General features: G+C 36.6%; 1 protein-coding gene across 1 annotated transcript; it reads left to right on the forward strand.

Annotated features, from left to right (window-relative positions):
- The first annotated feature begins 10,531 nt into the window (after positions 1-10,531).
- On the forward strand, positions 10,532-11,605 carry LOC127865637 (galanin receptor 2a-like). Its single transcript, XM_052405551.1, has one exon. The coding sequence runs from the start codon at positions 10,532-10,534 to the stop codon at positions 11,603-11,605; it is 1,074 nt and encodes a 357-aa protein (XP_052261511.1).
- The last annotated feature ends 1,286 nt before the right edge of the window (positions 11,606-12,891 follow it).

Raw genomic sequence — 12,891 nt, forward strand, 5'->3', positions numbered from 1 at the left:
CCTACCAAATCTGGTCGTATTTTATTGTGATTGCAAAGATTGTATGTGAGAGAAAGGAACGACAACACTGCGTGGAGATTGGAAAGACCTATGGTCAGTTTTGTTATATGACTGTGCAAAACTCAAGACAAAGATCTAAAAATAAACATTATTAAATTAAAAACAAAGGTTTATTTATAGATCTGCGCAAAAAATAGAAGTCTCCTGGGGATTTATTTGAACCACGCCTTGTAAAAACGGGGCTTATTGCATGTGTGTATAGCGTCCTCCTTTTAGCCTGTGCAGTCCGCACAGGCTAATCATGGACGAAACGTTTCCGCGTTAATTGGATTTTCGTTTAGAAGAGACTTCCTTTAAACGATAACTTTCACAGGCTTATCTATGACGACACTTTACGCACATGCATTAAGCCCCGTTTTCCAAGAGTGACTCATTCTTGGGATCAGCTATTCAGGCACGAAACTTTCCGATTTTATGGAATGGATTTTTTTTGTAGAAAAGGAACGCCTCTGAACGAAAATCCAGTCTAGGCGGAAAGTGTCGTCCCTGTATAGCATGTGATGACTGCACAGGCTTATCTAGGACGACACTTTTCGCACAGGCATTAAGCCTCGTTTTCCTTAAGACCGCCTCAACGATAATTTTTGAAAACAATAAGTCGCTTGTCATCTATAATATGAAATCAAACACGTTTGCGGTCTACAGTACATCGCCCCAGAAATGACTATTGAGCCATGCTCTGTGACAACTGGGCTAAAGGCACCTGCTTAAAGTGTCGTCCCAGATTAGCTAGTACAGTCCGGACAAGCTAATCACGGACGACAATTTCCGCTTAACTGGATTAGAAGAGGCGTCGTTTTAACGAAAAATTCCATAAAAGCGGAATTAGTTGACCCTATATAGCAAGGCGGAATGCAAATGCTAATCCGGGACGACACTTGACGCGCATGCATTAAGCCCAGTTTTCCCAGACCGAGGCTTATATGAAATTAAACAAGTTTGCATGTCTGCAGTACATCGCCCAAAATAAGACATTTAATATCAAGCCAGCTAGCCGTCACAATGCTCTAGTGTGTGTGCGTGAATTAGTCCATCGGAGCTTGTACAGACTGTAACTTCATAATTCATCGTGCAATCTTAAGAAAACTTCGATCTACCACACATGCTCAACGCTGGCAAAACCCATTTAAAGGCTTAGACAGTAGGGCCACTATTAAAGGTCAAAGTAGGGCATATAACATCCTGTACGGACAGAACTTTCGTCATTCATCATGCAATTCAAATAAACTTACAAAACAAATGTTCACCATGTAGAGACGTATCGTATTTAATACCCGTCTCGTGGCCCAAAGGTCAAGGTCACGCTCACAGGTCAAATGTAATATTTGTACAAAAAATAAATATCATCTCTTGCACAAAAGGTTACATTGCAAGCATGGAACGTCATCTGATACAAATTGATACAGATAGTCCGGATTGTAACCTCATCATTCATGATGCAATTTTAACATAATTTACCACCTCTATTCACACAGTGGAGAAACAGTGTCTCATGCAAGTCCAGTGCTCCTTAAGCAAACGTCATGTGAATATTGCTGCTGGTATAATAATTGCAAGAAATCCAGACCTTGAGCTCGACATGTCAACGTGACTTAGAGGTCCGTAGTTCAAACATGTGAATGATGCAGCTGGTATAATAATTGCACGAATTCTAGACCATGAGCTCGACATGTCAACGTGACTAAGAGGTCCGTAGTTCAAACATGTGAATGATGCAGCTGGTATAATAATTGCACGAATTCTAGACCATGAGCTCGACATGTCAACGTGACTAAGAGGTCCGTAGTTCAAACATGTGAATGATGCAGCTGGTATAATAATTGCAAGAAATCAAGACTATGAGCTCGACACCGACAGGCATCTAATTTTGGACGTTTGGCTACGGGTGATATTTGTATATTATATATTTATAACCAAAAGTGTAAGCAATATAATCCTTGTGCTATGTACATACAACTTTGTAATTAATTGCTGTCTTTTTACATTTAAATATGGAAAACTGCAAATTGAGTGTGTGTTCGACGTTCAAGTAGCGCATTACTTCGTTCGCTCAAGCAGGACATCATTTTCATATCTTTACAAATGAACTATCGTGGTAACATTTAAAAAATATTTAAAGAAATTGCAAAACCATTACAATATTTACTGCTGCTTTTAATTGAAAGATGAATTAAAATAGTAGTCAATATTAAGTAGATTAAGCCTATCACGGTTCCATGTTGGCGATTGTACACAACTACGCTTCTTCAAACGGTAAAGACATAAACGCCGTATAAACAAATGTTATTATTTTTTCGTTTAGAAGTAAATGCAAGCTGCTTTTGAAAACAGATAACATGACAAATAATATCCCCATGCATTTTGATGTGTTTAAAGAAGGGTGGCGGATTTAGCTTCTCTCTCAGTCATGTTTACACATATCAGGCATTAACTATTAACTTTTATTTTAGCAAATATTCAAAATCTTCCAAAAATATGCCATAAAATGTATATTGGACCTAACATGATTTATATCGATATTGAGTTCGATCGGTGCTTCGGTTTATTAAATATCGTTAAAATACCAACCAAGTGAAATGAAGCGGACACTGCACCAGTAACTGTTTATTTATAAGAGAACCAACACACTATTGTATCAATTATTCAGGTCAAAATACTACTTCTGTCAACATGGTCAATACGCTTTGTTCTTAAAGAATTATGCTGATCAACATTGAAATGAACACAAAATATACACATGTCTTTGAATATCGCCTGCGATCACACAAGATTAACGCCCGATCATTTCGACACAGAAAAAAAAATCACTATTGAAACTAAATATGGCATTGGCGTAGTGCGTATGACAATGGTAAAATAACCCGTTACAAGTTTAAGAATTCAGTTTATTTGAGCCTCGTCATGGGAAAACGACGCTTAATGCATGTGCGTCAAAGCATTCTACAAAGGCTTACCAGAGACGACAATTTCCGCTTTTATGGTATTTTTCGTGTTCACAGCAGTTTCATAGTGTTCACAGCAGTTTCGTAGTGTTCACATCAGTGTCATAGTGTTCACATTGGCTTCATAGTATGTATATCAGTTTTAAAGTGATCACAGCAGTTTCGTAGTGTTCACAACAGTTTCATAGTGTTCACATCAGTTTCGTATTGTTCACAACAGTTTCATAGTGTTCACAGCAGTTTCGTTTTCTTCACAACAGTTTCATAGTGTTCACAGCAGGTTCGTATTGTTCACAAACGTTTCGTATGTTTCACTGCTGTTTCGTAGTGTTCACAATAGTTTTGTTTTGTTCACAGCAGTTTCGTAGGTTTCATTTCAGTTTCGTAGTGTTCACAGCAGTTTCATAGTGTTCACATCAGTTTCGTCGGTTTCACTGCAATTTCGAAGTGTTCATAGCAGTTTCGTTTTAGTTCAAACATATTTATTTCTTATGGCATGTACAATATATACAGATGTTACACAATATAAGCACAAAAGGATTGAAACGAAAGAAGCAAGTTCTTATATAGTTTCTCTCCTTAGAATTAATATTTACACATGGAAGTGGCAGTGTTTAAAGACTACACATTTCATGATATATGCCAGTAGTAACAAGACGGGATATCAACATTTTAAAAAGTGAGGTGATCAAGGTAGGATGAAGGATTTTGGTTGTGGGTGAATGTCAAATAAATGCAACGTCGAGCCGGGATCGGATTGTTATGAGAAACGCTTAGATTCGGTGATGTATTGTTGGACACAAAGAAAGATAGTAGAGTTATCATCATCGTTTAGGGATGTATTGCCAAAGAGGAGCGTATCCAGGTCTACAGGACTCATAATTCCTAAGACATCATTCATTAACATTGTCCGAATTACGCTATAATAAGAACATGTGAAGAAGAAGTGGAAGTAAGACTCAATATCTCCACAGCGACAAAGAGGAGAATCAATAATATTTTTAGCGTAAAGGTGCTCATTAAGGGAACTGGATTTGGTCCTTAAACGCGTGTGAATGACTTGAGAATGACGTTTACCTATGTAATAGAACGATGGTGTTTTAACTTTATTCCTGTTAAGTTTAGATTTAAATGCATTCAACGATTCACTATTTTTAACATCATCTGGTAGGTTATTCCATTTTCGAATGACTGCGGGAACGAATGAATTGTAGTAAAGGGTTGTTCTAGATTCGGAAGTACGTAATTCATTAGCATTGCGAGGATTATACCTAGCAACAGATCCAACATGTTGGGGTACAAGGTCGGATAAATACTGTGGGGTAATCGAATTTTGCATTTTGTAGATTAATGTTAATTTATGTTTGTCACGGCGAGTCCTGAAGCGGTTCCCAGTTAATTTCATTATGCAGGTCAGTTAATGAAACTAGTTTAGACGATCCACAAGCGATTCGCGCTGCTTCATTTTAAATTTTATCAATTTCGTTTTTTTCCGCTTGGGTGCAATTGTCCCATATCACATCTGAATATTCGATAAGAGGTCGAATAAACGATATGTAAATTATTTCAAGAGTTTCGTATTGTTCACAGCAGTTTCGTAGGTTTCATTTCAGTTTCGTAGTTTTCACAGCAGTTTTGTAGTATTCACATCAAATTCTTAGTGTTCACATCGGTTTCGTAGGTTCACAGCAGTTTCGTAGTGTTTACATCAGTTTCTTAGTGTTCACAGCAGTTTTGTAGTTTTCATTGCAGTTACGTAGTTTTCACATCATTGTTATATTATTTTCAGCAGTTGCGTAGTGTTCATAGAAGTTTCGTAGTTTTCACTGCAGTTTCGAATTGTTCATAGCAGTTTTGTATTGTTCACAGCAGTTTCGTAGGTTTCATTGTAGTTTAGTAGTGTTCACAGCAGTTTTGTATTGTTCACATTAGTTTCGTATAGTTCACATCAGTTTCGTATGTTCCACTGCTGTTTCGGAGTGTTCACTGCAGTTTTGTATTGTTCACAACAGTTAAGTAGTGTTCGCAGCAGTTTCGTATTGTTCACAGCAGTTTTGCAATGTTCACAGCAGTTGTGTATTGTTCGCAGCAGTTTTGAAGTGTCCATTGCAGTTTCGCAGTGTTAACAGCAGTTTTATATTGTTCACAGCAGTTTCGTATTGTTCACAACAGTTTCGTAGGTTTCATTGCTGATTTTTAGTGTTCGCAGCAGTTTTGTATTGTTCACAGAAGTTTAGCAGTTTTCGCAGCTGTTTCGTAGTGTTCACAGCAGTTTTGTTTTGTTTACAGCAGGTTTGTATTGTTCACTGCAGTTCCGTATTTTTCACATGAGTTTCGTAGTGTTCACATCAGTTGTGTAATGTTCACAGCAGTTTCGTTGTCTTCACAGCGATTTTTTTATCGGTCGGATCCAACATTCCATAAGTAAGCGTGGACTGTTTTGGTACCGAATCGTTAGAACAGTATACTCATATAAAACGCATCTGCTAAACTGTACATAAACACACATGAATTGTTTATATGTTTTATATTGTTTTGATTGTTATAGATGTGCATAGCGAAATAAAAAGTACAAAGTAGTCGAACAAGATCCGTTCACACTTACCACCCTTACTATCATTTGAAAGAACAGATAACATTGTATGTAAATATTAGATTGTTCAACATTAGTTTGTGCCACATTTACGTACACACAGCCACTGCTGTTTCTTGACAATAATAAACCAAATACTTTTATTATTTCTCATATATTTTCAGGTATGAATTGCAGCGAAATGACCTCTTTCTTGAAAAGACTGTTCTCACTTACTACTTCGTCTCAGCTTTTTTCTTTCGTTGTATTTGTGTTCTCTATAGGACCCGTCATTACTTAGAAAAAAGTATTTTGAAATAATTGTCAAACAGCGCTACGGATCGATGTCCTCTATTTTAATTATGTTGTAGAAGTTTCCTGGTGAGTCCAAGGTCAACCTCCGCGCAGAGATTTGACTGGAACCAACATTAAATCCCTGACGTAACAACCATACACGTGATTATAGCCGAACCACGTGGTGCAATAATTTTCCCGTTGCTATATACTTAATTTGTTACTATGAGCCTAAACTTATAAACTATTTTCAAAATATAAAAGATGATGATACTACTTTTCATTATATAATACTTAAAAAAAACTTCCAGATCTGGAAGGATTTTCTTGTGATGGCAGATATTCATGTGAGAGCATGAAACGACAACTCTGCGTGGAGATTGCAAGGGACGACAACTCTGCGTGGAGATTGCAAGGGACGACAACTCTGCATGGAAATTGGTCCAGTGTGAGTATGCCAGCTGTGCACGAGGTATTTAAAGCTTTCGACTGCCACTTAAATATCCGGACTCTTAAATTATACGTTAAATGTTAAACTTATGTATGTAGATGATCCATGTATTGTCATAAAATAAAACGAAAAAAGCCAGAGAAACTCCATATCACTATAAAGTTTCGCGTTTGTAACGCTTTAAAATTTTCACAATATCCAATGAACCAATTTCCAATTACTCATGAACGAAGCAGTAATTTCATTTATTGTCTACGTCATTAGTTTGTCATTATTGAACTCCCTGATGTTCTAATGTTCTTTTATTTTTTTTGAATCTGTGATGAAATGATGAAAAAGTGTCATTTCGACGATCTGTGAAAAAGTGTCTTAAATATAATATTAGCAAAACCAAACAATCTTAACTCCTAGGTAAAGTTCTTAAACCGCAAGTGAAATGTATGAATAGTTCTTTAATTTATTCCTTTAGATAAAAATACACTGTAATAAACAATTCGTCAGCCTACGTTAGAAAAGAAGACCTTAACCAAAGATTTATCAACAAACAATTAATAGATCTCTGCCAAAATAGACCGAGATAATGGATTGAAGTAGGTTGATGAACAATTACGTTGATGAAACAAAAACGCTGCAAGGATACAAATTAATAAATACGTTAGATCGACGTTAGATCGACATTATGCCACAAATACCGCTTTGATGACAAAATACACTTTATCAACACATTAATGTGTTTAATTCCCTTTAGGCATAATAATAAAAAATAATGCTCTACCCTCAAGTCGTATTTTACACAGTACCATAATTCCGCCTACTCACATGCAAAATTTCGGGACCTTGTTAACACATTTTGAATACATATCATAGTTTTTGACGGTATTATAATATTTTACAAAACAAAAACAACAAAACTAAACAATTATAATTTCATTGTTGTATGTGTTATATGTATGTCTCATTTAAGATAAATTAGCGTACTGAAGCTTAAAAATTACCGACATTTGCCGATTTTCGTGATTATGTTCAGTTTTTAAATAAGAAGAAATTATGCAGTTTAATGCAAAAGTGCCTGTTGCAATCTTGGAAATAAAATCCGAAAAAGTCTGTGATCCTATTTTTTTTCATTGTTTCATATAGTATTTGTATTTATTATTAGCAGACACCTTTTCAAAAATATCTTTTATTGTGAAAAAATCAAAGATACTGCCGCAACACCCCTTAACGAAAAAAGGCCGACCTACCATTTGATTCTCATTCTGAGTTCCCTGAGGCAAAGCATGACTGGTAGTTCATAAATCCCTGAAAAAAAAGAACAAACAACAACAAAGCAACCGCCATTATCATCACAGCAGCAACAGCAACACAATAACAGCTTCAAAAATCTGCTGTCAGACAGCAGGTTAAGCAACATCGAAACAAAAATATGCTACACAATCAGCAGTCTCAACAGATGTCAACCACATTAACAAGAACCACAAGGAGAACAACAAGGCGCTCTTACAAAACCGGATTTTATATAATTCGTTACCGGAACCGATGCCACTAGTATATGACAATGAGCACTTCGACTCCTGTAGGTGAGAATATACTAAAATATTCCCTTATAAATTCAATGTAAAAGCAATAACTTAAACACAAAATAAAGTCAAACTTTTGCGCGTAGAGACCCTCATACACATAACGTTTGTTAAAGAGCATTCCAAGCCGAAGTGATTTAAACAATAAAAAAGATAGTTCATGTAGTATGTAAGAAAGAACTTGATGCGAATCAATGGTCGCTGTTTAATGGTCGTCTTTTTACCGGCTTCTCTCCTGTTCAGTAGTGTTTCCCGCCATCAGTCAAAGTCTCCAACCTTAAACTAAACAGTGAATTTCAAGTAAACAACAATGTTTTGCCTATCACATGCACACAGAAATATTCAAAAATAAAGTCATGGGAAGTGCCAATACAGAGAATTGTGATTTCAAATAAATGCTGTTGATATTTTTTTAGAGAATATAGCATTGCACACCAACAATATTTAGTATAGTGTAACCTATACCAACCAAACAAAAGGATGTGTAACGCGCGCGTGTACCCTTTCCCGGCCTTCGCTAAGAACATATAATGATACTATTAGATGTTATAACAATATAATGTGTTTTATGCTGATGCCCATTCAAATATTCATTCGGTCAACTGTTCCTTGAAGAAGAAACTTACCTTTATCTTGAAAACGGCCCTTAAGTGCTCTCGACGCTTTTATTTGTATTTAGGTTCTGCCTTGACATTATTAGTACAATTTATTCTATAGGTTTCACGGTTGTTAATGGCTGCTCGTGCACAACGTTTCGGTATTATCGCCTCATCGTTCATTACTCCCCGGGATTCCAGCAGGGCTGTTTAAGGTTAAAATCATTATCAATGACATAACTATTTCTAAATGATATGTTTTGGAATATTTTAGAGCAGTTTCTAGTCGTATAATTATCATTATTAGGAGCATATACTCACAGTATATGGAACGATGTGTGTGACACGTATAGCGTAGTGGCGCATAATTAAGTAAAATAATTGCTCCAAAATACTGTAAAATTGATAACTTCATGTTGTCAAGTTGTCAATATTATATTTACCTAGGCTCAAGCCATAGAGCTGCATAAGGAAACTAACTAAATGTTACAGGTTATTTCAAATTTAAAAAAATAAAAATAAAACTTAAATAAAGATTTTTTTGAAAGCCATTGGGAAATTTGTTGTTAATTCCCGAATAGGAAAGTGCCTATTTCCGGTAATTTATAAAGAAGGAAAACAATCGCTATTAAAATGCTCTTAATAATGTCTATTTTAGTAAAAAGTATACCCTGTTGAACAAATATTGCTACTCCAGTCCCTGTCATATCTCTTTGCTTTGTTCTTAACAAATAAACAACAACACAACCAAACAATTGAAATTAAATTATGTCGATTTATAACCAAAATCCGGATATTCCTACACATCCGAAATAGTTTTTACTAATGAGTGTTAAAGTACGAAATATAATGTTGTTTTGAAATTCCATATCAAAATTGCAGCGGTAAAGGTAAAAATAAACATTATACAACATCTTTTGATGTAAATTACCAATCATTCAAAATAAATCTGCAAAGTCCAGTAAGTTCCGGAATGTACCTGAAAGCAAAAAGTTAAACATCACAATAATTAGGGGTTTCCTTGATGGCGGCGACAAACAACCTAGTAATTTTACTGATAGCTTCCATAATCAGTCTATTTTATCGACCGCTGCAAAATTATTGATAACTGTTAATATTTTACTAACAGCATTCCCGTTTGGTTCGCTTCTGACTAGAATCCAATTATAATTCCTGAATTATCCATCAATCATTCACGTAATTAATTATAATATAATGTTTTAAAGGTTGTTTTTTTTACAGATGTTGTCATGTATTGAAGTTTGTCATTAAATGCTTTATATTGATCATGTAAACATTGGATCTAAAAAAAAACTCCAGTAAAAAACAAAAGTAAAATTAAAGAAAGAAAATAAAGTAACCTTGAACTTGGCTCGAACCACTGACCTCAGGAGTAAAAGTCTATCGCTTAGACCACTCGGCCATCCGTGATAAAGCAATGAGTGATGTATTTTATACTTTATATAAGCAATCCTCGTAGTCTCACATAATATAACGACAACTACAGAACTCTCCAAATTATTCAATATTTTCGCGTTGCAACGCATTATAATTTTCAGGTTTTTAAATCGTCAAAAGATGCATATAATGGATATTTTAGAGCATGGTAAATGTTCAGTATTACCGTTTCCTCACAAATATAACTACAACAAAATTTTGCGAATCTGAATCAGTTTTTTTTTAAATAATTTTGTCAATTAACCAAAGCGTGAAAAGGCACCTTTAACCTTTTGATCACAACCGTAACCGTATGAAATGATTAATTCTTTCCCCACTAGATTAAAAACCTAAACATAGATGACACAGCCATCAGGCAAACTACACCTAAAGGAATTATCTAGGCAGAACCAGATCCGCTATTTGCTGAGAATTTATGAACAACTACCAGTACTTTCATAGAAGAGAAATCTCAGATCAGAGATCGCGAATGGCATAGGTGCCTGACCGAAAATGAAAAGTGGCGCGATACAAATAAATTGTTAAAACTTGTTCAATCAAAAGAGTTTTGAAAGAAAAAAAAAATCGAAACTTAGGAAACTATGGATGCAACTACAAAGTTTGCTAGTAATGTTACTTTGATAAACGTTACAGAACAGAAGACGTTCCACGCGACGTCATCAAACGTTTCTGAATGGGAGGATCCGCCGGTCGGTTACTATGAAAACACGAGGGTGCTGCTCTGGAGGGTGATCCCGCCGATTTTTATTTCCATTGGAACGATAGGAAACGCTATGACTATTTTCGTGCTGCTTCGTCAGAAGAAGATGACGTCAACGGCGGTGTTCCTGTTTGCTCTGGCGCTTTCAGATACATTCAGCTTGTTTTGCGATCCCATGCCAAGGTGGGTGTTCTATATCTGGGGCATTGACATCTCGTCGCTGAGTAACCCCGGGTGTAAAGCGATGATCTACCTTGCAAACTGCAGCATCCAGCTCTCCTCGTGGCTGATCGTGGCTGTAACGCTCGAGAGAACAGCTTGCTTGCTCTTCCCACATAAAGTGAGACTGGGCTGTTCCCCACGAAACGCTGGGTTGATCATCGTCACCATTGTGCTAGCCGTGTTCGGAATTAATATCATACTACTAGTGATATTTGATATGAATGAATACACGGGCTGGAAATGCAATCCGTACACGAAGGGATATCAAGACCTATTTTTCTATGTTTACGGATGGATCGCCTTCACGTTCACTTTCGGCTTGCCGATCCTGCTGCTTCTCATTGGCAACGTCATCATCGTAGTGCAGCTCGCGCGTTCCCGTTCAAGACGTCAGCGGATGAACATTTGCGGTCAGGCACGCGACACGCGTCCAGTGTCGATTCTCTTGATTGGACTATGCGTCTTGTTCTTCGTCACAATGACACCAGTGTTAGTCTGTTTTTTGTACTTTCCCTACCAGAGGGAGAAGCTCCTGGCGCTCGAGTCAGTTGATCCTTACACAGCCAGGTACGACTTCCAGTACATTAGGTTCCTTTACGATGTTTCCCTTCTGCTCATCTACTTCAACGCCACCTTCAACTTTGCCATCTATGTGTTCAGCGGCTCGAAGTTCCGCGCAGAACTGATGAGCCTGCTTTGCTGTAAGGCAACACAAGGCACCAGCCTGTTTTGAAGCTAGAGGCCGATGCAGACAAAATCTTTATACCACCAGCAGCAAAATGCCGACGAAACTGTTAACACTATTTGACATAATTGCATACATGTATTTAATAACATTTATCACATATGCTGGATCTGATTTTGGAAATTTGGTAATAATTATTGGAATTATTCCACACCTTTAATAAATGTGTGATTTTGAAATTAAGGTGACACGGTGTTGTACGCATACAGGCCTACTATAACGTTTAATTGGGGACAAAACAAAGTCACTTGACCCTGTATTTAAGGCCTCTGAAAAAGCAGCACATACCGGTGTGTTTACATCCATTAACGTTTACTTGGGAACCTAACAAAGTCACGTGATCCTGCACCCTGTAAGTAAGGCCTCTGGTCAGTTGGGTAATATATGACTCTGCAACACTCAAGACGAAGATCTATAAATAAACATGTTTATTTATAGAGTAAAATAGATATTTGCATAAACGGATAATATAATGAAGTTTTCTGGAGATTTATTAGAGCTACGCCCATTAAGATGGGGCTTATTGCATGAGCGCAAAGTATCCTCCCTGATAAGCCTGTGTAGTCTTCACAGGCTAATCATTGACGAAACGTTTCCGCCTTAATTGAATTTTCGTTTAGAATAGACTTCCTTTAAATGATAACTTTCACAGGCTAATCTGGGACGACACTTTACGCACATGCATTAAAGCCCGTTTTCTAAGAGTGATACATATTTGGGATCCACTCTTGTTATATTCAAGTCAGCTAAATACAACTCTATGCTTTTCGGTGGTTAATAGAGAAATATCAGTGAATTCAAACTGATAATTCACTGTTTCAAACAGTGAAAATTAACATTACAACTTATTGATAATTTTAACTGTTTAACTTTGAAATGACGTTGTATTTTTATGTCAAAACGTCATTATTTAAGAAATAGTAAACTCTACTGAGGTCCCTATGGCATTATAGTGACCAGCCAGGCAGCATATTAAACTGTATATGGACCGAAGCCGAAGGCTGAGGTCCATATACAGTTTGTGGCTGCCTGGCTGGTCACTATAATGCCATTGGGACCGAAGTGGAGTTTACTATTTCTTATCTTACACCGAAGAGTTTCCCCTTTACCATTGTACAGTGTTGTACGATTGTTTATGTCATTGTCATTTCGTTAAAAAATGACGCCTTTTTACAGTAAAACAGTGCAAATTTAGTGGTGTGTAACCCCGAACGGTCCATATACAAAAAATAGTGACCGGTCCACATACTATTAGGTTCATCTATGGCATTTTA

The sequence above is a fragment of the Dreissena polymorpha genome, chromosome 1 (genome assembly GCF_020536995.1).
Source record: "Dreissena polymorpha isolate Duluth1 chromosome 1, UMN_Dpol_1.0, whole genome shotgun sequence".
Lineage (NCBI taxonomy): Eukaryota > Metazoa > Mollusca > Bivalvia > Myida > Dreissenidae > Dreissena > Dreissena polymorpha.

Bases quoted from the DNA above. Each gene is read 5' to 3' on its own strand.
- LOC127865637 (XM_052405551.1), top strand. From the start codon at position 10,532: ATGGATGCAACTACAAAGTTTGCTAGTAATGTTACTTTGATAAACGTT.